Below are 23,474 nucleotides of genomic sequence, written 5' to 3'. Positions count from 1 at the left end.
CCCAAATAATACAAAAGAAAAGCATTATATTTTTATAATTGAAAAAGAAATTCATTATTATGTACAATTCACATTACAAATTAGTAATCAACATCAATTAAACAAAAAATAAACAATACTGCCCCTTCACCATCTTCCACCACGATAATTCCCTCGGACATTCGGATTTGGGCCACGATTTGGGGCCACTTTTGAATTATTATTAGGATTATTCGGATTATTATGATTATTATTAGGGTTAAATGGAAACCTCCCTCCAAATTGATTTTGAAACTGCCCCAACCCAGAATTTATTGCTGAATTCGATGCTAATCCAGGATTAGGATTCATTCCAGGATTATAATTAACCTGGCCTTGATAAGACGGATATTGTTGATAATTTGTGTACGGATTTTTTAAAGGATACTGAACGTTTTGTTGAGACGCATTCGGAGTTGGATTTCTTGGTTGATTATAAATTTGATTTCTTGGTTGATTTGGAGTTTCCGGCCGAAAATTTAAGATCGGTTTTTGAAACGACGATTGTTGAAATTCACTTTGTGATGAAACTGGTTGATCTTGAGGGATTAAATTTTGAAGAATAATTTGACTTTGTAAATTAATTTTATTCGATTGCGATATATTCGTGCTTTCAGTCTCTTTCTTATTAATACTCCCCATAATATTAGCAATTAACGCTTTAGCATCGGACAAATCTAATTTGGGGGTTTCCTTTTTCGTTTTTTCCTCAGCCAATTTTCTTTCTTTTTCCTTTTCGAGCTCTTTTTCTTTAACATTCATCTTCGCCACTTGAAAAACATCATCGAAGCTGTATTCCTCTTCCGAGTCGATATCGATTTTCTCTAAATTTTTATTACTTTTCTCGTCCTTATCGTCTTTTTTATCGATTTTCTCTTCATTTCCATCCTTTTCTTCTTCAACGTCCTCATCGTCTTCTTCCACCATTGGATTTATACTTCCTAATCGGCTTGAAAATGGGCTCATCGGTCGTTTTGATTCACTTTTGTCGCTGTTTTGACCTAAATTAACGAACTGTCTTAATCGTTCGACTCTTTCGGGTTCTTTTGATTCCAATTTTTTTAAATAGGTTATTAATCCGTGTTGTTCCTCGGTTGATAAATCTTTAAAGTTTTGTAATAAAGTTTGTAAATCGGAATCTGATAAGCCATCCATTGATGAGGTTGTTTCGGGTTGTTGTTGCAACCCAGAAACTTGCGATTTTAATTCCGATGAGAATGGTTCCAATTTTTGGGGTTCTTTTTGTATCAAATCTTTCGGTTGTTTTAATGATTCGATGAAGGATGCTGTTGTCATTGGTTTCCCAGAAGCTTTCGAAGCTTCGGCCATCCCAACAACAGCGTTTATTAATTGTTCTAATTCTTCTTGGGTTACATCGGTTTTTCCTTGTGAAACTAACGCGGTTGCGATTTGTTTAGCAATCGCCGATTTATCAACAGTTCCAATTCCGGGGACTTTCACCGGATCAACTTTCGGAGGTTGATTTTTATTTTTTTCCCTTTTTCTTTCATTTGCAAAGTGGATTAAGGAGGCGATTTTTTTAATTGCATTTTTAAAGGGCTTTTCTTGTGCGTAATCTACTAGTCCAGCTAATAATTGTCCTTTTAATTTCTCTTTAACCGTCTCAAAAAGTACACAATTCACATCGTTATCAAGGAGGGTTTCAGAGGAATTCGCCTCGTTTTTTTCCATTCCTAAAGCTTGGGCTAACATGTCAATTACTTTTGGGCCTAAAGAACCAAGCTTTTCTTCTAGAGCTGTTAATAATCTTAATACGGCAACGATGTTGACTTCGCCGTTATCTAAATCTTCCTCGGGTTCGAGTTCATGCTGTTTTGGTGGGGTGTAAACCGGTTGTCGGGTTACATCTCGCATAATAGCCGGAGGTTTGTAACAATTTGGAATTGAATCGGGGTAATTTCGATAATTTCCCGTCTCTCTGTCCCAAGATAATTCTTTTTTGTATCGATAAACATCTCGATCTCGCGATTTTTCTCTACGATCCCTCCTATCATATCTGCGATCACTTTTGTAATCACCTTTTTTATAATCGTATTTCTCCCGGCTTCGACTTCGCTCATAAAAATCGCGATCCCGACTTTTTTCTTTCTCCCAAGGGCTATGAGAGCGTTTTGAACTTTTTGTGTCATCATCTTTATCATCGATTATAATAACTTCGTGATCCTGATCTGGTTCGGAAGCCATCGGGGCGGGTTTTGGACTAGGTTTTGACGGCGGATCATCTTTAACCCCAATTTTTTTCTTCCCCGTTATTCGGAAACAAATCGGGGCGGGTTCATCGGGTAAACCAAGTCTACAAATTATTAAAATTAATTTAAATAAATTATTTATAAGTTATTTACCGTCTCCGTAAAGCATCTTTTTTCGATTTTAAATCGCTTAAATGGAGTTCCGTCATTCTTTTATTCCAAAAAACTATCCATTCAGGTTTAAAATCGTAATTCGCCGCATCTTTCCCTTCGTTTTGTAACTCTTTATATCTAAAATTTAATAATTAAAAAAAAATAACCTCAAAATTATTCGCGTCCCTACCCGTCTTTATTACCACCTTATAATAAAAATATAATTTTTTTTTATAATTAAAATATAATAATTATATAAATTATATAATAATATAAATTATATAAATAAATCAGCTGATTTAATATAAACGTAACCTAACTTTTTTTTACCTTTTATTCCAAAATATTTTCCACTCCTCATTATACTGTGGATGTTTCTCGGGGTTTCTCTCATGATGTTTTAAAGTCTTCTCTAAATCATTTTCAATTGCAACGGCAAGTCTTTTAAACTCGTCTAATTTATCGGCTTTAGCCTTATTCCTTTCAATGGCGACTTCCGACTTCGATTTGATATAATCGGGTCTTTGCCACGGCAACATCCGCTCTTTTTCGCGATATTTCCTCGGAGAAGGTGATCTTTGATACCTCCCGCGCCTATAAGGGCTTCGATTCCTTGATCGAGGTGCTGGAGATGGTGATCTCGACCGATAATTACGGCTTTTCTTCTCATATGGTTCATAATCGCTTAAATCGCTGCTGGAGATGCTTGATACGGAGCTTAAAGAGCGGCGTTTTTCGCGATTTGCGGGTGATATGGTGTTTTTATTCTTTTTTAGGGAAGGTTTTTGAACGATTGGAGGCGATGGGCTACGCTTTTTAGAATCATTGGATTGTTTCCGATATGAAGATTGCTTTTTTGGTTCTTCTTGTGGTTTTTGAATCAACACTTGGGAGTCATCAACAACTTTGGTGATTTCATCTCGGACGATTAAATTTTCGAATGTAACTCCTTGTTTTTCGCTAAAATGGGGACCTTGAAATATTTGTTCCCAATAGATAGCTTTTCGCTCTTCAAATCCTTCCTTTTCAACTGGATGTGGCTTTAATCTTCCGTATCGTTGCTCCACAGCTTCGGCTATTTTATTTACAGTGTTTTGCCAATTTCGTTTGTATTGTTTTGTCATGTACGGCGAAAGTGCTTGGTAACACTTAATAAAATGTCTTTGTAAATATTGGCATATGTGGTTATAACTCACCAAGTGGGCTATAACCGTTCTCGGATCACCCCTTTTATCGCACAACATACACAAATATGTTGGTTCTTTATCTCGATCGTATTCTTGAATTTCCAACAAATATTCAAGCCCAATTAAAGGACTCACGTTGTAGTTGTCTAAACGATCTTGAATTTGGGCGACTTTTTGGATGTCTCCTTCGAATCCAGGGGGTACAGGCTCTCCGGGGGCGATAAGTACTGGTGGTTGTTCGGCAACAACACCATGCCGGAGCCTTTTAGCACTATTTTGAGTGTTGCTGGTGTGCCTTTTACCAATTTCGTGGTGATAAACTCGCCCCATAACGGGGCATTCGCACATATTACAATACCAGTGTTCCGCCCCACAAACATACGATAATTCGAAAACATTTCCGTAGACTCCATTTGGTAAGATTGCTTTTAACGAGAGAACCCGTTCGTTTTCACTTGCCTAAAGAAAACAATAATTAATAAAAAGTTTCGATTAATTTTTTGAGGTTATGATTATGTTTTTTTTAAAGAAATAAAATCAGATTAAGATTTAAAGCTTCTCGGGTGAATTTATTATTGTTTTTATAACTTTTTCATCAAAAAAGAAACGTTAATGTTAGAAATTACATTTTTGGAATAAATTCCAGAGAAAAGAATATCTGGAAATACACAAGACATTCTTCCAAACATAAATCACTGATAAACTAAATCATCCTCGTTTATTTTTTTGTTCACTTCCATCACAAATGATTCACTTTTTTACAACAACCCAACAAATTCAAAAGGAATTAAAAGAAAAACTTAACAAAAAATAAAAACTACTTACCTATCATCGTATTATAATTTTTAAACTTCTCTAAGCATAATTTTTATTAATTACATTTACCGAATAAAAAGTGAGTAAAACTCGATTAAAAATTCTTACCTTCTTGCTATAAGTTGGTACCGAAGTGGGCACTTCGTCTTCAGTGCCAGGAGCAGCTGGTTCCATCATTAACACTCCGTACTATGGTACACACACTGCACACTTAAAAACACTTAACTTTTTTAAGTTTCTGTAAGGAGAAAAACATAAATTTTAATCAGAACTTACCTAAATTATTTATTTATTAAAAAAATTGCAAAAAACCAGACAATTCTTGTGATACTCACTCTAATTATAACTTACCGTGCTTTGTGGCAATTCTTTCTCACATTTCACATTTATGGGGCACACCAATTCACCCCAAAGTGGGGTAAAAAACGACGCGTCAATGTGTATGTTAAATACTACACAACAATCTATTTTACAACTTCCTAAATCAATTGGGAACTCGAGTTTGATGCAAATTAACGAACTTACCTGAATTTGAGACCGCTTGAATAGTTTTTATTTAAGATTAATTGTATAAATTAAGCCCAAACATCACTATCGGCCATCTTATTTTCTGACATTGACATTTACTACCAACTTAATTTTATATTAATTTTATTATTTATTTAAATTATAAATTATATTCCATCGAAATTATATCGTTACATCGCAAAATCGCAGATTTTAAAGTATTGGGTAAAGGTGTTTTTAAATTTTCAACTAAAACTCTTTCCAAGTTAGGTTCAAAAGCTCTTGTTATACATGAAACTTTTGTATTTTCGAACATATTAACAAGACATTCTTTTCCTTAAACAAAAGCACAATTATTTTTATAATTATTAATTATAAACAAGATATTACCATTCAATTGAGTTAATAACCTCAAAAATTTTTCCCGCAAATTCGATCGTATCACATCCAAATCTTCATTATTTTTTTTATCCTCAAATACTTCCATTTTATTTAAATTATAAACGTTTTTATTAAATTTCTATATTGTAATCACTTTGCTCAATCAAGCAAATTCTTAATAACATGTCAAAATTTGAGGTTATGTCATTAAATGTCAAAAAATATTTCTTATTTATTTATCTATTTAATAATGCCATTTAAAATAAATTAATTTATACAGAAATACTACATTTTGGCTGTAAACACTAAACTAAAGGAATATTTATATGTTAAATCCCATTTTTCGCATACAATCTTTATGAGCTTTGATTAAATCGGTGCAATTTTCTTGCCCATTCTCTATAATGCTACAAAAGAAAATGGTTTCAAACATTTTAAGCACACAAATTAAAATTTACCATTTATCCCTAGCTTGTTTAGTTTCCGGGCAAGCACAGCACGGTTTTAACTTTTTGGGTTCTTCTTGACCTTGCGGTATGGTACTCGCAGCCTCCACCTTCTCAGCTACATTACCCATCTTAATTATTTGCGATAAAATCCTTTTTAACTTAAATCCTCGTGATTCCCTACACAAAATTATTTTTAAATGTATTTACTGGGATATCTTTAGTTATGTCATTCACAGACTTAATCAATATGGAGATGGATCCATCAAAAACAATTTTTTTAATTTTAAAGCACAAATAATCAAATTTAATGCAGCTTATCCTTTTTAACTCAATAAAAATTTAATTTCTTGCGTTATAAACAATAAAATAAATATTTTTTAAAATAAAACCAAATGTTAAACATTTTCCATCTCTATTTAATTACAAAACGGCAAAAAGAACATAACCTATAAATTTGACAGCTTAAAAAATGTTTTCTCAAGATTTAGATACCAAGTCTAACTCAAAAGTTATAATAAAACTCTTTCAAAATGTTAAAAATGTGCCTGAAATTCGTCAAAAAATCATTTCATCATCATTAAAATGTTGCGTGATTAAACCAAGTTTAATAACGGATCCTTTACAAGTAATCGTAGCAGCGAATAAAGCTGTTTGTGCTCAAAAATTAAAAACTAAGTCAATATACAGTGAAATCCTTTTTAATTTATCAATATCAAAGAATATTACTCAAAGTTTACAAACTTTCGGAATCCATGATAAAGAAACCGACCTTTTAGTTGTAGTTATCACAAACGACATTGATAATTCAGAGGAAGTTTTTAAAGAAATCGATGGAGATGAAACTGATGTTATTAAATTACAAGATTTGTGTGATACAAAAGCACTTTGTAAAGCCTATAAAATAGGTGACGAGGAGTTTAAATGTGTCGATTTAATTGATTCAGTTGTAACACGAATAGCTGTTAAAGATTGTTTGTTATAATTTTATTGAATAAATTTTTCAAATTTTTTTTTATCTAAAACAACACCATATCGGGTATTTATTTTCCAATATTTTTTAGGAATTGAATAACGCATTAACCTAAAGTACATCCCATCTGTTACCGAAAATTTTAAATCAGATAAAGGAACAATATCTTGAGCATCAACAATTTCATCTTTCCGTTTACCCCAATAATCAATTGACGATACTTTTATTTGGTTAAAATCTTTGCTTACATAAAGAAATCCAATAAAATCTTTTGATAAATAACTTAAACTGTATAAAACTAAACATCCAGATATACCTAAAAATATAAATTTTTGAGTTAAATGTAAAATTAGTTTTAATTAACTCACCTATGGCTGATGTTATATAAATAGCATCGCTTTGAATTAAATTGGCTTGATTTAAAATAATACTTCCCGGAATTCCTAAGATTGTTACAAATGTATGGTAAATTTTTAATTTGTTTAATGTGCTTAAAGCCGTTATGTGAGGAAATTTATATATCGTTGTGAAATCTTCATTTTCATTATTCCGCTTATTAGAAATTTCTGGTTGATTTGAATTTGATTCTTTAATTTTTAAAGATGATATATTGTTGAAATTGCTTACAATTCGGATATTTTTATCCAATTTTGTTAGTAATCGTAGCATTCTCCGCAATTTCTTCAAAATTTTTTATATATTGTAATTTTTTGTGAGGTTAAGTCAAGGTTTGAGGTTATGTCATATCATACTTATTTTTATTTGTGTTGAATTTAGGTTGGTAGTGCGTTAGTAAGTAGAAATGTAGTAGAAATGTCAATTTGAAGTGGAATAAAGTGGTTGTGTTTATGGTTTATTTTGAAAATTAATTGTTATTAATAAACGGATTTAATGGTATTTCTCTACAAAAAAACTTGGTCAGTTTATTAATTGTTATTAAAATTAAGAGCCTAATTGATGAGTTGAAAATTGAAAGGGTTTTGCGATTTAAATTGTAAAGATTGTACTAAAGTAGTAGGACAAATTTAGTTTACTGTTTATAGGGAAATTTGAATCATTTATGAATCAAATGCGGCGATATATAGGGATAATAATAAATAACTTATTTATTTTAATTCTTATTTAACCTAAATGAGGTTATGTTAGGTTCGGCTATTAAATCATAGATGTGCCTTTAACCGTCACTTTTGACATGAATTTTAAAATTTATTTTTGAAATTAAATTGATTGATTTTTTAATAATTAACCACAAATTTGATATAGAAAATCTTTTATTAGAAAATAAGTCCATTTTTTAGACTCTGTAGATATAAAAAAATATATATATTTATTCTTGTATAACTCGTAACGATCTCTCTTCCTTAATTAATTATAATACAAAAAGTACTAATTTAAGTTACAAAAATTCCTTTCTTACAAAATAATATGGCTTATTAAAGCATAATAAATTGATATTACTTAATGAAAAAGTGCTAACTCTTAAATCCGTAATCTTTAATTCTTACATAGTTTTTGTACAAAAAAAAACAATACTGTACAGAAATAGTTTGAATGCAAACTAATAAATAAGGCAATCAAATCAAATTTTGATAACTTAAGTAGATCAAAAAACCAGTTTTATATTTACAAAAATGGCACTTTTTTTAAATTCTAACCTTAAACATAACTTTCACTTTCGGCATCCGTAACTAATAAAAGTCTTGCGGTTGCGTATGTCGGGGGTGGTGGTGGTGGGGGTCTATAAATGGGTGGTAAATGAACTGGGGGCAATTGTCTTAAAGGTGGGGGTCTCCGTGGTGGAATCGGAGGCCCACACAAACTCTCGTTTGAAGCCCCGAAAGCTTCGTCCTCTTCCAACCATGTATTATCTAAGCTACGAACTCTCGCTGCTTGCCGCGTCCAATCAAATCGATGAAAAGTCACGTGATTATAATTTAAACTTGGGCTGTCTCGATCATCCTCGGATAAAGTCAACCCAGAATCACGACTCAAAGATTTTTGATCTTTACTCAGCTCGATACTATCCAAAGACATGCAATGAAGGCTATCGTTTTCTTCGGCCCCACTATCGTTGTTATTCGTGGTTGTTTCCCCACCCAGAAGGGTTGTAACTAATGGTCCAAACAAAATTTGGCACTGATTAATTAATAACTCGATTAAAGTTGGTAATGTACGCATTGGTGCGTTTTGATTCGGCTCCCACAACAAACTTGGTCCAACACAAACCCCCAAATTAGTCGCCGACATTAAATTATAACGCGCTTTCTTTGAGATGTGATGTAATAAGCAAATAATATGGGCTAAAAGGATGTGATTTTCCCTCGGTAAATGATTTAAAAGCCTCCTTAATCCTTCCATTCTTCCTGTGTTTGCTACATTAAGCCATTCTTGAGCATTTCCACTTAATAAAGGTTCTGGGAGGCTGCGTAAAAAATCTTTCAATAAAGCAGCTAATAATAAAGCTGGTGTGTTCGATAATTCCTCGTATATTGATGTGTTTCCATTTTGAGTATCAATTTTATCTCGTAATTCCCTTAAAGCCCTTGCGGAGGCGCATCTTCTAAATATTCCTTGAGTATGTAAACCCCTTTGGTATAAACACTTTAAAACGACGTTCAAAAACGGAGGTAAACCTCCATTCGTCGAACAAATCCTGTTTAAAGGAACCCCGAATATTCTTAAATTATTTTTTTTGAATAATTTTAACGGCGTTTTTCGAGTTGGTGGCTTACAATTCGGTTTTAATTCAAAAACGATATCGCATAAAATACGATTATTATTGCAATGCATCAAATCAAAACCTTCCTCCGCACAAATACTTTGCCGTAGCCTTGCTAATTGTATCGAATGGGGTCGCTCGATTCCGATTAACGGACAAGGGGCGTTATCTCGATCTCTCGCCCACAAAGTGTACCCCCAATTCGTTCGCGAATCATCCAAAGTCATTCGGGCGATTTCATGGGAATTCGTTTCAGGGCCTATTCCCAAAGTTTTCGACTAAAATCAAAAAATTATTAATTATTTTATTATGAAATTAACGAAGTTGAAACTAACGCATTCAGTTCCACTTAATGGATCTCGATACACCACTTTAATGTTGGTCATTTGCGGTTCTAATCGTAATTGAGCCGATAATGATTGTTGGAGTTGTCTCCACCATGAATCTCGGGCCGCTTGAGTACAAAATGTGATTAAAAATGTTCTCGCCGGAGTTGGCCAACCCAAAAGAAATCCAGTTTCTGATTCTTGATAAGGTGCTAACCACAATTCGGATACACGAACTCTATCCTAAAAAATTATAAAATAAAATAATTCATGATAGGGGTGAAGTTAGCTTTGATTAGTACCAAATTAATTTTTTTTAATTAAAATCTTACTTTTAATTTAAATGTTCCTCCATTTCGTGGTTTAGCAACTAAAAGTAAGTCGGAAAATAAAAATAAATGTCTTGGTTTAGCGGCCATTAGCATATGAGGTGAAGATAAAGCGCAAGGTGCTTCGACTAAAAATATTCGATTGCTTGGGGATGTTGAAAGTAGATTTTCGGATGATTGGAGGTCGACGAAAGATTTTTTTCGGAACGATTTCGTTTTCTAAAACCACAAATTATTATTATTATTTCAAAAAATTATTGTTAGAATAACTCACCATCGAACACGAATTAATTTCCGTCGTGTGTAAGGACAAATAATCTTGCGGAAATAATTCCTGTATCCTATCGAGGTCTTTTCTTCTCCCGTCCAAAGACGGTTGGGATCCACCGAGTAATTTCCCATAATCAGCAAGTTTTTCGGCCTAAAACAAAAATGTTTTATTTCATTAAAAAAAGTTTTTACTTTGCATATCTAGAACTGAGAGGTTTTATTGACCAATAACTTAAGAATTAACTGGATCCGGTTATCGTCGCGACGTTTTATCAACGGAACAATAAAAAAGAAATATGCTGCGTGAATTTTTTCTTTTTGAAGGCGTCGATTATTCTAAGAGATAATTGCCCACACGGTATAATAATAATTGTAGTAATCAGTGGACGAAACTCGTTTTTAAACGAAGAATCGAATAAAAGGATTACAAAACGAGTCCCATTTTCTTAATCTTTATTTTTCTGTTATTGTTTTGATTTTAACTGGCTTTAAATAATTTGAGGTTAGGATTCTTTGTGTGTTATTGTGACTTATAGTTGTTGAGGGTACGTTCGAAAAAAACGATTATAAATGAATACACGTTCGAAAATTAAATTAATTTATTTATTTTTTATTTATTTATTTTTCTTTTTATAGAGGAGAAATTGAACGTAATTCTTTGAAACGATTATTTGCCAGCCTTAGGCTAAAATAAAGCAACTTTCACTGGCAACAAGGCACACCTTGTTTCTTCTACTTACTCTTGTCTTTCTCTTTCGTCTCAATAAATTAAAAATGTAATAATAATAATAATAAAAACAGAAATTTATTCAAATTTCTTTTAAACAGTTTTTTTTGGGTCTATCTTTGATAAAAACAGGTGCAGAACATGTGTTATATTAAAGGGGGAAAACCCCAGATGTCTCTAGGGGATCAAATTTCAAAAATAAAAAGCATTTAAAATTAAATAATTTCGATTAATATAAATAATCTTGATTAATTTAAATAAATTAATTTAGTAATTTTTTTATTGACACATTTTATTACACGTTGGTAATTTTTATTTTTTAAAGTTGTCATAAATTAAGATTTAAAATGAATTACCTTCAAAATCCATTTCGATAAAATATCTTTAATACTTTTGTTATTATCTTCGTCGGAAAGGCAAGCATCTAAACTTCTGGTACTTCCATAATTTCGTTTATTTAATCGTACACGACAATTTTTTCCAATACACCCCACGATACACATTTTACTTTATTGACATAACCAAAAAAAACTTTTTTTTTAGTTCTTGCTCATCAGGTAATAAACTGAGTGCTACTGACCGGGCGCTAGTTTTTCGGGAGCAGTTATAGGGATTTAGGAGTAATCTTGGAGTCCCCCACCACCAGGTAAAGTTTTTCGGGAGCGTTCCCGGAAGCGAAGTATCGAAACACGATGTTTTTATCAAAGCGAAAACCGATAATAAACAGGTCCATAAAATCGGGACCGAAATAAGAAAATTAACTTATTCCCCGTAATTTAAAATTTGTTTTGACGAGACGCGCGCACAATTTTGAGAACATGGGGAAGTCCTCGATGAAAAATATTTAGAAAAAGATTAACTATTTCCGGATGTTGGACTCCAGACAACGTTTTCAATTGAAAGATACCTTTTACATTGTTTTTTTGGGGTTTGGGTTAAGTAAAACGGCGACGAGAACGCTTTGAAAAGAGTCTCGAACACTTCCTGATGCGATTTTTTTCTCTTTACCTGAAGAAATCTTTCCTCGAGATATGAAAAGGAGGAAATGTACGAGATTACTTTTTATCTTAATCGTTTTAAAATCTTTTTTTGATATATATGTGATAATTTAAAAATTATTTTTGAGGTTGTCAAAGAATGACGGTTATTTATTTTTTTTTAAGTTGTCAATCACATCATAACCTAACTTTTTTCTTTTCAATTTAAATTGGTTTTTAATGAATAAAATAACAAGCATTTGAGTTAATTATAATTATTTTAAATTAAAAATTTGTAAGAAAAATATGCTTATTTATTAGACTATTTTTATGCTAATTTAAATTTACAAAACAGATTCTTTTGAGTCTCCTAATCTCGTCGTTGAAATGTTTTTCGATGGGGACCCTCGGGTTTTGTGGCCTACGTGACCGAACCCAGGTTTTATTGGCTTTTGGCCGATGCACTCCAGGACATTATGATGCGCGAGAGATGCAGGAGAAAAGGGAGACGAAGAGATATCTCTCAAGACGAGACACGAGTAAGATTCGTTTTAGATGAAAACTTTCTCTTCCAAGTTTCAACGATGACACAATAAAATTGTGTTAGAAAAGGCTTGTTTTTACAATTAAATCCGCCTTCCTGCTTTGAAATTGAACGTTTTCGTTTTGGTTTTATTGGATTTAAAACGTTTTGAGTCCTGCGCCTCTCCGTTGCAGGAATGTAGCGATCCGTTAGGCTGCTGCCTTGCTACAGGTTACACTTCACGCCGAAAAATATTGCGTTTCACAACCCAGCCCAGGCTCTCCGCGCAATCCGTCTGATTTATTGGGTTCTCGCTCCGAGGTTAACACCTCGACTTCTCTTATTCCCCCATTTAACATTTCTTTCTTTCGAAGAAAGAAGCGATTCCTCAACAAAAAGAATTAAATTCGAATCTTTTTAACTAACATTTCTAAACTTCTTGGAAAGTTAAAACAGAAAAGTGAACAATAAGAAACGTGATCTTGTAAATTTACTTTACGATATTTCCGGGCACGTTTCGTCCTAAAATAATACGCCCAATTCTTAGAAAATAACTTAAATGGTGAAGAATTTTTTGAGGTTAAATTGACGTTTATCAGAATAAAACCTGAAATTTTTATGAAATTTAAATTTTAGAACGTATCCTAACAAAATAAACGCCACAAATGAAATGTAAAAAGTTTTAACCTATAAATACGTTTTAATTAATTTATTAATTTTTTAACGTAAAAATCAAAAATTCATTGAATAAATCCGGGAGAAAGAGAAAGAACCGGTGTGTTCACAACTCGACAATAGACCGCAATAAAGATGTTACCTTGTAATGGATAAATCGTGAGTCACGAAGCCATCCGCAGGTGTCCCAGAGAAGGTCGTTCTATCCCCATAGACACACACACACACACACGGTAAATATACGTCTAAGTAACAATTTCAATGAAAAAATGAACGTTGTAAATCAATCCCAAAAATTTTCAGGTTTAAAATCATTATAAAAGGAGCAATAAAATCGTTAAAAGATGTCCAGGTCATTTCCGAGACAAGTTATGATGCATCACCTGACAAATTTTTGGCGTGTAATTTTATTTTAAGAAAAAACATTGTTTTAACAGCGGGTGGTGACCTTTTCTTGGATTTATTTTTACTTATTCGAGTTCCCATAAGATTTATTTTAAGCCTCGTTACAAAGGGAAAAGAATAATTACGGAAACCCCCATTTCAAATTGCGTGCTCTAGAATAATAACGATAATTGGTGGAAAATTATTTCATTTACAAACGAAGCTAAGCGTTTCCAGGATTTAAACGCGAGCTAAAACGGATGCGAATTAAAATAAAAACAGGAAATGGAGAAATTACAAAAAAAGGGAACTTAAAGGAAGATTTTTAATTTTTTTCGATTAAAAAAATATAAAAAGAATTTTTACCTGAACCGTTCGAAGGCTTTAATAACAGCTCCGTGGTTCTTGGAAAAGAGATACGCGTGCCATTTGTATGACACACGCTCAGGAGCTTTGTTAAGAAAAAAAAATTTTAATTCAATACTGAAAAAAGTTAGGTTATAAAAAATTATTTTTTTTACGTGTTGTAATAATGAAGCGTCAAAATTGCTTGACAGCAACAAACTATTATACCCTTCTTTTTCTATCTGCTTTACAAGCGGAATATTAAATACACCACGAGAAACTCTGATTTTTCCTTCATCTAAAACCGGGTTTTGTCCTGTCGATATCTTGATATTCACAGCGAAAAAAATAGAGAATGTCGCCGTGTTTCGAATACACCTCAAAATTATCAAACTTCAAGTCCGTGTACAGCCGTTATGGAATTGAATTTAAAAAAAAACTTTATCAATTTGGAAAGAACACACCTTGGGCTATCTAAACCCGGGTTTTGTCCGGTCAATATCTATCGACGTCGACCATAAAACACGCCGAATAAACAACTACATAAAATCAGTAACTAATAATATTCCACTATCTCTAAAGACGAGGAAGATATCAGCTTGTAAAGTAGATAGAAAAACAAGAGTAATAGTTTGTTGATGTAGTCGCACGGGTAAAATTGCTAAACAATTTTAGTTAAGAAAGTTATTAGAATCGTTTATGTTTAGTGAAAATGTAAATAAGAAGATTTTATTACAACCCGGACCCCATTTCAATTGTAGATTAATAGGCGACGTCCGCGAAGAAATTGCACCGTTCCGTTAAGCCATTGTACGCAAAACGTAGTCGTTTATTCGCTTTATTCCGCGTAATTCTTTTTCTTTCATAAAAAATTTTTGAATTTATCGCGAGAAAAAGAAGAAAGTAAATGGAAAATGTGTCAACAACAACGACTACTACTACCAGGTATGTCCCTCTTTTCTTTTATGCGAGGAGAAAATTTTACCATAAACTAGAAAATTCTAAGAGACGCGAAATATAAAGCATACAGATTCGTTTTATTCGCTTTAACTTTTTCTTTTTTGCGTGTTTCGTTTTTGAAACGAAGCAGAGGCGCCGGACGGTCGTCGTAGTCTTCTTCAATTTGAATTTGAAATTTCCCCGTCTCTGTATGGTACCTATTAGGTAAGTAAGTTATATACGAGTTTGCGATGCGGGTTTCTCGTTTTCTTCTCAATCGCAATGACGGTTTTAAAAAAACATTAAAGTCAATAAATCAACTTAACCTCACTTTTAAAAATGTAACCTCACTTTTTTTTAAACGTCAATTTTGATTTTATTAAAATATTATTTTTTTATCGTTGCGATTCGCAATGAAACAATGGGTTAAAAAGGTCGACTCGGTTGGTTGTTTATACTTATATTGTTAGGTTATCCAACGAACCTTACTTCCTCTCATTCTATTAAAAATTACTAACTCAAACCGAGTTCATTCACTTACCTCTTTGAGTCCGTCCAATCTCCCTAAACTCCTCGCTTGGCGTAAACCCTCGCTTCCTCTTCGACCTCGTTTCTTTCTTTCCAACAATCTCGGTTTTCGGGGCGTTATCGGTTCGCTATCTTCTGGATCAGAGTGCACTTCCGGGCAATGATATGTATATCGTCTTCGACCACTCGAAGGACTCGTTATTTTATTTATTATATTATCAAACATATTTCTTTTCAATCAAAACATTTCGATAACTCCGTTTGGTTTCGCAAATCTGGAAAAGACAATAAAATCAAATTAAATCTAGTACAAGTTATCTCTAAATTGGTTGTCTTCTGTGTAAAATTCAATTAAATGAAAATAAATAAGCGCCGGCACATCGCGTGCGTTAAAAATTGCCACTCGAATAATAACTACAAGGATTTTCTGGAGGATTGATTTCGTGAAATTCTGAATGAATTGTGTTATTTTATAAATGAGAATGAACATCAACTGCGATTTGATCGTCCTTGATTAGTTATTTAGAGTTTCTGTTTAATTTAGCGTGTTTACGTTTAAAACTTTCGCGTGGTAAAAACATCTCTCAATCTAATAAGAAAAATAAAAATAGTGTAAGTGAACGTTGTTGTTGAGATGAGATGGGAAGGAAAATAAAATGTTGTAGGATGGTCGAAAGCAATTTATATTCATATTTGAAACGGCGTCGATACTATGGCAGGTTTTACACACAATGCGACGTGTGCCCCGGGATTTTTCGAGTTATCAATTATGGCCCCATTGAAGGCAAATCGCGCGAGAGCGTCGTAACAAACAACATTTTGTATATCTCACGTACAAATTGTGCTATGTATATGCGATTGTTTACCATAAACTTTCTTATTTTTACATAATTTTAATTTTAATAAAAAAATTTGTTGACTAAACGTCATATTGACGTTTTAATTTTTTCAAGGTCACTGTTAATCGTGACGTTGCAGTTCCCTTTAGGTTACCATAGCAACGAATCAACAAGTAAAATTTTTTCAGTCGCCATGTTTTTGCGATTAAATTCAGTTCGATTTTGCGCGATTCAGAATGTTTCGTGGTAAATAATTAAGAAAATGTTAATTGTTACATTTAAAATTCATTCTATTACGGAGATTTATAACATAAATAATGGAGATATATTTTAACGGTGAAAGTAAGTAATTTGAATCAATTTTGTGTTGCGAATTTATTTTTAGCGTGTAATTTTCGAAGAAATCTTTCATTATGCGTTGTAAAAGATGTATGATATAAAGCTCGAGGGATTTTAAAATCTATTTGATTTACGCTTTCAACATGATACGGTATCTCTTAAAAAATCGAAACCAAGCATTATTCTAAGTATGGAAATCACTTCGACAGCATAATTAACTTCTTTGTAGAGGAAAATAAATAAAAACGTACAGCCAAAAATACGAATCCTTGGATATTGTGTAACAACCTAAGTGCTTTAGGAACGCCACTTCAGATACAGGGATCTTAATCCAATCAGACGTTGTGATATTCTCAATCTTTAAGAAAAATCCTTTAAAATGAATACAAGCACGACCTACTTAGTTACTTTATCTTAGATATTTCGATTTTTAGTTTTAAATAAATCCAAGATGGCCGAAAATTAAAAATTGTTAATATTCGGGTTCAAAATTAAAAAAGGGTTGAAATGAGTATAAACTCGACGTATCTAAGGGTTATAGTACCCGAGATATCTTTTTTTTTATAAATTCAAGATAGCGGAAAACAAAACGCTAATTAAGAGTGACATTTATATCTTTAAAAGTAAATTTATTGATGGATATGGGGTGTAATACATCAAATTTGGTTAAAATTTCCTGATTTTTACAAAAATCTTATTATTTTGATGATTTTTTTGAAAATTTCATTGAAGTGGAATTAAATTTTCTGATTCATTCATTTCCAAACAAGAAAACCCCTAAAATATTTGTCGTAACCAACTCCATTGTGTATTGAGTTAATTTTTTTCCTTAGCCTCATTCTTTTCCTTTTTTTTCAATAGACTGTGCTGAGTAACGCAACAACAACGACGTTTGTATTGTTGTGAAACTTTCACGTAATACAATTGTTGTTGTTAGCTAATTTTCAAACATTTTAACTAATGATTACGAACATAAATTTTTATTTATCATTTTTTTAAATCAATTTTTTTTATTTTCTTTCTCTCTCTACATCTGTGTGTGTGTGTGTGTGAGTGAGTGAGTGAGTGAGTGTGTGTGTGTGGATGGCGTTGAGCAGCGGACGAAGGCCTCTCCGTAAAGATATGACACGCAACGTATGCAGCATTCCTTTTGAGGTAGCGAAGCGAAACAGGGCCGTATTTTGAATTTGTGACACGCCCTTTTCAAATTCCAAACGAACTAATCATTTAAGGGGTTTTGAACAAAGAGAAATCTCAAAAATTGGTTTTAAAAACTGAATTCCCCGATTTATTTCGCTGTTTTAGGAGTTATTTGAAAAGAATTTTTTTTTAAGTACGTCCCTGTTTTTGGCTCTCAAATTGCTTGAGTACGGTCTGAGCATACTTCGTTGCAAGAACAAGTCCACGTTTTCAAGCCTTCGGCGTCTTTATATCTATCTCTCCTTTTCTCGCCATTCTTCTTTTCATGAATCAAAAAAATTTTTTTTTAACAAAAAAAATTGATTTTGTAAAAGGAAGTGCGTTTTAAATCGTTGAATCAATTAGATCTGTAAATTGAAGGCAAATGAATGGGGTTCTGTTCGAACACGGGGCTCCTTCGGGGCCGAGCTTATCTGATTAATTGGTAGCAGCAGAAGAACGAGCCGACAATCAAGAAAAGAAGAAATAGATGAGGTTGGAAAGAACCGGCGGAAAGGATATCGTGGATGGGAATGAGAAAAGAGATACGGGGGAGGAGGAGGAGGAGAAGAAGACGATAAAGTAGAAGACGAAGAAGAAGAAGAGCTGATTTTCTCTTCTCGCGCGAGAGAAAAATCGCAACTAGTTTCGCGCGAACCAGTCGACATCCGTTCAAGAAGACTTCTTTATAGAGAAACATAATTCAAAAAAAAATAATTTAAAAATTCGAATTGTCAAAGTGACAGTTACGATTTAGTAACTTTTTTATTTTCATAGTTACAAACTTGACGTTTAAATTTTTGACTTTTACATGTTTGTTTTGTCTTTCTACATTTCACATAACCTAATCAAAATAAACTTTTCGAAAGAAAAAGATAATAAAGAATATAAAAAGAAAACAATTTCCTGGTTTAAGAACCCACGAACAAAAAGCTCTTACATTAACTACTTTGGTGGTGGAGCCGCCGCAACCGAAGCCGTTAAGTAATAAATAACTTTTCAGCGGACATAGTTCCAGTTGGTAACAAAAATAAATTTAATTTATTAATTTTTAAACGTTAATTGTGGAGAAAACGATTTGCACGTTCGATTGAACGTGAAAGGAGCGCTAAAAACGACTTCTTCTTCGTCGTCGTCGTCTCAGATTGGTTCTGTATGTTTGAAAGAAAACGAAAATTGTCCACGCTTTCTAATCATCGAGAAGCGAACGCAAGATTAATAAACGGAGATAAATTTAAGAAGAAAAATTTATTAAATAAGTTGTTTCATGGTCACACATCAATTTGCCAGAGAAAAATTTGGGTCAAAACGAAATAAAATTATTAATTGAATAAATAACCTCAAAACAAATTAATTTGGGTTTTACGTCAAATTTAAAAGTGACAACCCTAGTAAGTAACCATGGTAACCCCTCAATAACATTAGATTTAACTTTTAATTTATTAATGTTTTTAGCGGCGTTTTCCTCGCGCGCAAAGAGAACGTTTCAAGATCAAAACTACCGTTAACTCCGGTTGACTTCGCTCTCCATCCGAAGGAATGCGATCTAGTATTTACCAAATTATTTTTGTGTACTCAAATCTGATTGATTCATTTTTAGGTTATATTAAAAGAATATAAATAAATATAACTGGATGTAAATGAAGATAAATGAAGGTAAACGAACGAAAACGATTCATAACTCAAAAATTTGCAATATAACCCCGTCAAAAGAGACGTTTCGAATACTAAATAGGATTTATCGTGCTATTGTTACCAATTTTCCAAACCCACACGCGTTAATCGTATAAAGGGATGATAAAAATGTGCTCACCTCAAATAAAGGAGAAAGAAAAATCCGTCGGGTACAAAAAAATATTTTCCTTTTTAGTTCTTTTTAATCAATCGGTTCCGATATCTAATTAAACGAGAACATGTAGGCAACCATCAGATTAAATTCTTAAAAATTGGCACTAAAAATCTAAATCGAAACGATTTCGCACTAATTGCACTTGCATTTATATTTTTTAAGCGAATTTGGGATGTTTTATCGCCGGAAACGGTTAAAATCGAATAATTTCGACGAGTTGAAGCGATTTAACGCGATCCGGTATGCTTTCTACGACAAACTGCTTTAAAAGACTTCAACAGGTTGTGTAGTGGTTTTACGAAGCGCGCTCGGCTCTTTTCGGTTCGCTTCGATTTCTTCATTACTTATTAATCTTATTTAAATTAATAAATTAAGATTTAAACGAAATTTCCAAAGAATTAAATATTGAAGTAACAGCAATTGAGACACCAATTTTTATTGAACTAAAACTAGAACTAACACTAGACCTAGAAATATTCTTTAGACGCACGGCTAAACCCGATACTTTCTAGGTCTAGTGTAAGTTTTAGTTTTACACTGACGACGCACGGCTAAACTAGCACGTTAGTTAAACTAACGCACATTAGTTCTAGTTTTACACTATCATTAGAACTAACACAAGTTTCTAGTTTTCGGTCTAGTGTTAGTTCTAGTTTGACACTAGCACTGTTACTAAACCTAACATACGACCTACAACTAGAATCATTCGGGTTTAGCCGTCTTGAAAAACGAACGGCTAAATCCAAATGTTTCTAGATCTAGGCTTAGTGTTAGTTTTAATTGTTATTCAGCTTTAGATTGTGTATTTTTATTGAACGAAAAGTAGAACTAATAACACTAAATAGAATTAGAACTAAATCATTCCATATCACAGAATCAAGACAACCCAAAATTATGTGTACTACTGGGGCCCAAAATTATATAATATCCAAAAAAAAGTAAGGTTAAAAAAATGACGTTTATTATTTTTTAGAGGTTAAATTGACGTTTGACGTTTATTTTTTTTTTTTTAACTAAATAGAAATAATATTAAATAACTTAAACCCAAAATTCTAAATTTATTTAATTTTTAATGAGTAAGAAATTGTTGGAGTTTCTTCCCGGTTTCCCTCTCGCGAATCTGTTGTCTAATTTTCGCCAAATCTAATTCGTCCAAATCGATAATTTCGATTACATTAGCTCTATAAAATCGTTTCGGTGCGATTTTCATCGAAGCACTAATTATACTACGACTTGATTTGGTATTGTATTGGTTCCAAAATTGCAATTCCCTCTCTAAAACCATCGATAAATGATGCGAACTATCACTCGGAGCTACATCTTGTTTTTGCAAAACGTTCTTTTTGATCACCGAAGATTTCGGCGGCGGAAGAGGCACTTTCCACTTTTCACAACACGCGGGGCACGTAGTTTGTTTCAACGAATATTGTTTCCTTTTTTTTCCATATTTTATCTCTTCCTTCGGTGGAATAAATTGGAAATTCGACAATTCTTCTTGGATATTTTCCTGATCTTGCTGAATGGGAAAAATAATTTGTTGTAGATTCTTTAGGTCTTTTTGTATCGCGTTATTCGCCTTCTTCCTGGATAAAAATAAAGAAATTAAACAATAATATATTCAACGACGCGAAGTTTTTTGAACGTGAGACGCGAGTTTAAAACACTTTTTAATATTCAAAAAGCGAACGCGACGTTGTACACATTTTCGTACGAGTGTTGAAGTTGTAATCAATGTTTTATTCTGGAATGTAAAAAATAATTTTTTTTATTTTGAGGTTATAAATCCAAAAGTCAAATTGACGTTTCAAAGTTACATTAGATACTTATTAAATTGTTTTATGGAACTTAATTTGACTTCATTAACCTCAAAATTAAACGTTAAAATTAATTACGTGATATAAGCGGCAACCTCATCCAAATTCATTTTATTAATATTCCCGGGATTTTTATATTTGCGACGTTTCTCATTAATCTTATTATTTTCATCATCGATTGATTCCATCGACTCGGTTCTTCCCGTAATCGAGGATCTTCCAGCACTCGACTGGGGCCTGCTTAAAAGATTGCTCGTTGTCCCAAATGATGAAGATTGCTTCTGGGTTTCATCTAATCTCTCCGAAAAAATCTCTTTTTCATTTCCATCGATCGTTTCGGTGCGTTTAGGGCACTCCAACGGGTTATAATAGAGTTGAAAAAAATTATTTCCCCCTTTTTCCCAGCAACAATTAATGGGGAGCTTAAAAATGTTCCTTCTAATTTGATTAACGAGGCTTTCTACGTAACCAGTTGCGGTTTTTATTTTAATTTCGATTGGGATGCACTTGAAAGGGGGGGTCATTTGGAAGGATTCGCAACAAGATACAACATTGAACCCATTTAAGCTGTTAATAAAGTCTTGCATATCAGGGTGACAAATCAGGTGTTTTAAATAATCGTTGTTATGGGCTTTAGCGATTAATTCTTTTAATTTATCACTATTTGAGTTATCCAGAGCCATCATCACACTTTTAATTAATTGATTTAATTTGTCATTAATTATTAATCGAGCCGCCAAGCGTCCATCTCTTATTACATCGTTAGATTTCCCTCGATTAACAGCTAAAACAAAATTAATTAATTAATATTAATTAATGCTATTTTTATTACTTAAAACATGAATAGGAAGCATCTTAATCATCTTATCCTCGACATATTTCTTTTTTGATCGCTCCACGAGGCGTTCTAAAGGGCTTTGATCCCTTTGGAGTATTTTCCCGGGTTTTTCATTCTTTGACGGGGCCGATAAAGTCTCCGTTGAATGTGCTCTCAACAAAAGTAGGCACAAAATCTTGTCAATATCCACTTCGTCGTCGGAAAAAACCATTCCGTGAATATCCTTAAAAAAATTAATTAAAATGTTTGATTAAGCCCCGCAAACATCGTACGTTGTATCCCAAAGCGGTGTTTTTGATTGAACTTTGAGTGCTTCGGCACTCTCCGTTTCTGCGATAACAGAACCCGGGGGTGTGAGTTTCGTACATTACAACGTCCGAGGGGTCATCATTGCTGCTTTTTTCGGTCCCCCCGAACGAATCTAATTTGTTGTAGCGATTTTTGAAGCGTTGTTTCGCGTTGTTTAGGAGCCTGATGTCGGTTCTTTCTTCTTTGTTGATTCGGTGAAGTTCCGAAACCAATTTAGATTTGTCTACTAAATTTTTTTTGTTGGCTAAAGCCATGCTATCCACCGGACACATTTTTTTTACCTTTTATTCTTCTTAAATCATAAAAAAACCTTATTTAAAAATCAAATAATTTAGATTTAGATTTACTTGTCATTTTATTTTTTGACGTTTAAACGTCAAATAAAGTACTTAATAGGAGTAATTTCTTATTAATCTAATTTTTCTAATTTTATTCTATTTTTCCGTTTCAAATTTATTTTTGAATTTAATTAAAATTAAATTAATTAAAATAAATCTCATCATAATTAATATTTTTTATTATCAAGTAGTTATTTTTTTAAGAAGCTAATTTGACTTCCTTTTTATTTTTGAGATTATAAACGTCAAAATATTGTACATTTTTTTTGACATTTAACATAACCTAAAACTGCAAGAAAAAAATTAAAAGAAACAGGTGCACAGTTTAAACAATGCAATTTTAAACGAGTCATTGGGTCAAATTCCAATCTCCGAGTTGATTTTTCTTCGTTTTATTCCATCGTGCATGTGCAAAAACGAAGGTCATAACGGCACGTTACTTAATAATACACGGGGACATAACACAAAACGTTGTTGCAAAACAATCAAGAATGTGGCTGAATTGTGCTTGCTCAATCAATTTATTTAACTTTTTA

The 23,474-nt window shown here is 32.7% G+C and overlaps 6 protein-coding genes and 1 long non-coding RNA gene across 12 annotated transcripts; 2 read left to right on the top strand and 5 right to left on the bottom strand.

Annotated features, from left to right (window-relative positions):
• Positions 1-19: 19 nt before the first annotated feature.
• On the bottom strand, positions 20-5,013 carry LOC111426219 (uncharacterized protein CG7065-like). Of its 5 annotated transcripts, XM_023060645.2 has the most exons (6): positions 4,910-4,997; positions 4,736-4,848; positions 4,493-4,622; positions 2,712-4,027; positions 2,382-2,519; positions 20-2,332 (listed from the first exon to the last, which is right to left on the bottom strand). In XM_023060645.2, the coding sequence occupies exons 3-6, from the start codon at positions 4,559-4,561 to the stop codon at positions 127-129; spliced, it is 3,729 nt and encodes a 1,242-aa protein (XP_022916413.2). In that variant the 5' UTR covers positions 4,562-4,622; positions 4,736-4,848; positions 4,910-4,997; the 3' UTR covers positions 20-126. The 5 variants fall into 5 exon arrangements, with proteins under 5 accessions (XP_022916413.2, XP_022916412.2, XP_071052328.1 ...); XM_023060644.2 differs by lacking the exon at positions 4,736-4,848 and having other exon boundaries at positions 4,910-5,013; XM_071196227.1 differs by having other exon boundaries at positions 4,493-4,848; positions 4,910-4,996.
• Positions 5,014-5,496: 483 nt separating this feature from the next.
• On the bottom strand, positions 5,497-5,963 carry LOC111426332 (Cytochrome c oxidase copper chaperone COX17). The gene is made up of 2 exons (XM_023060826.2): positions 5,731-5,963; positions 5,497-5,679 (listed from the first exon to the last, which is right to left on the bottom strand). The coding sequence occupies exons 1-2, from the start codon at positions 5,847-5,849 to the stop codon at positions 5,595-5,597; spliced, it is 204 nt and encodes a 67-aa protein (XP_022916594.1). The 5' UTR covers positions 5,850-5,963; the 3' UTR covers positions 5,497-5,594.
• Positions 5,964-6,116: 153 nt separating this feature from the next.
• Positions 6,117-7,456, bottom strand: LOC111426307 (transmembrane protein 186). The gene is made up of 2 exons (XM_023060793.2): positions 7,060-7,456; positions 6,117-7,007 (listed from the first exon to the last, which is right to left on the bottom strand). Exons 1-2 carry the CDS (start codon positions 7,358-7,360, stop codon positions 6,706-6,708), a joined length of 603 nt encoding a protein of 200 aa, XP_022916561.2. The 5' UTR covers positions 7,361-7,456; the 3' UTR covers positions 6,117-6,705.
• Positions 6,156-6,746, top strand: LOC111426313 (EKC/KEOPS complex subunit TPRKB-like). The gene has a single exon (XM_023060801.2). It carries the CDS (start codon positions 6,191-6,193, stop codon positions 6,701-6,703), a length of 513 nt encoding a protein of 170 aa, XP_022916569.1. The 5' UTR covers positions 6,156-6,190; the 3' UTR covers positions 6,704-6,746.
• Positions 7,457-7,944: 488 nt separating the features above from the next.
• Positions 7,945-19,905, bottom strand: LOC111426237 (rho GTPase-activating protein 20-like). Of its 2 annotated transcripts, XM_023060674.2 has the most exons (6): positions 19,604-19,905; positions 15,447-15,708; positions 10,340-10,486; positions 10,069-10,284; positions 9,746-9,979; positions 7,945-9,688 (listed from the first exon to the last, which is right to left on the bottom strand). In XM_023060674.2, the coding sequence occupies exons 2-6, from the start codon at positions 15,657-15,659 to the stop codon at positions 8,348-8,350; spliced, it is 2,151 nt and encodes a 716-aa protein (XP_022916442.2). In that variant the 5' UTR covers positions 15,660-15,708; positions 19,604-19,905; the 3' UTR covers positions 7,945-8,347. The 2 variants fall into 2 exon arrangements, with proteins under 2 accessions (XP_022916442.2, XP_071051768.1); XM_071195667.1 differs by lacking the exons at positions 15,447-15,708; positions 19,604-19,905 and adding an exon at positions 11,419-11,652.
• Positions 11,395-12,303, top strand: LOC111426338 (uncharacterized). The gene is made up of 2 exons (XR_002707814.2): positions 11,395-11,497; positions 11,606-12,303. It is a non-coding gene; the product is annotated as an uncharacterized lncRNA (long non-coding RNA).
• Positions 19,906-20,677: 772 nt separating the features above from the next.
• Positions 20,678-22,966, bottom strand: LOC111426250 (uncharacterized). Its single transcript, XM_023060696.2, has 4 exons — positions 22,564-22,966; positions 22,286-22,514; positions 21,532-22,237; positions 20,678-21,222 (listed from the first exon to the last, which is right to left on the bottom strand). The coding sequence occupies exons 1-4, from the start codon at positions 22,870-22,872 to the stop codon at positions 20,709-20,711; spliced, it is 1,758 nt and encodes a 585-aa protein (XP_022916464.2). The 5' UTR covers positions 22,873-22,966; the 3' UTR covers positions 20,678-20,708.
• Between the last annotated feature and the right edge of the window lie 508 nt (positions 22,967-23,474).

The sequence above is a fragment of the Onthophagus taurus genome, chromosome 5, assembly GCF_036711975.1.
Source record: "Onthophagus taurus isolate NC chromosome 5, IU_Otau_3.0, whole genome shotgun sequence".
Taxonomy (NCBI): domain Eukaryota; kingdom Metazoa; phylum Arthropoda; class Insecta; order Coleoptera; family Scarabaeidae; genus Onthophagus; species Onthophagus taurus.
Note: the sequence above shows the minus strand (reverse complement) of the source record. Positions and strands in the feature narration are given on the sequence as shown.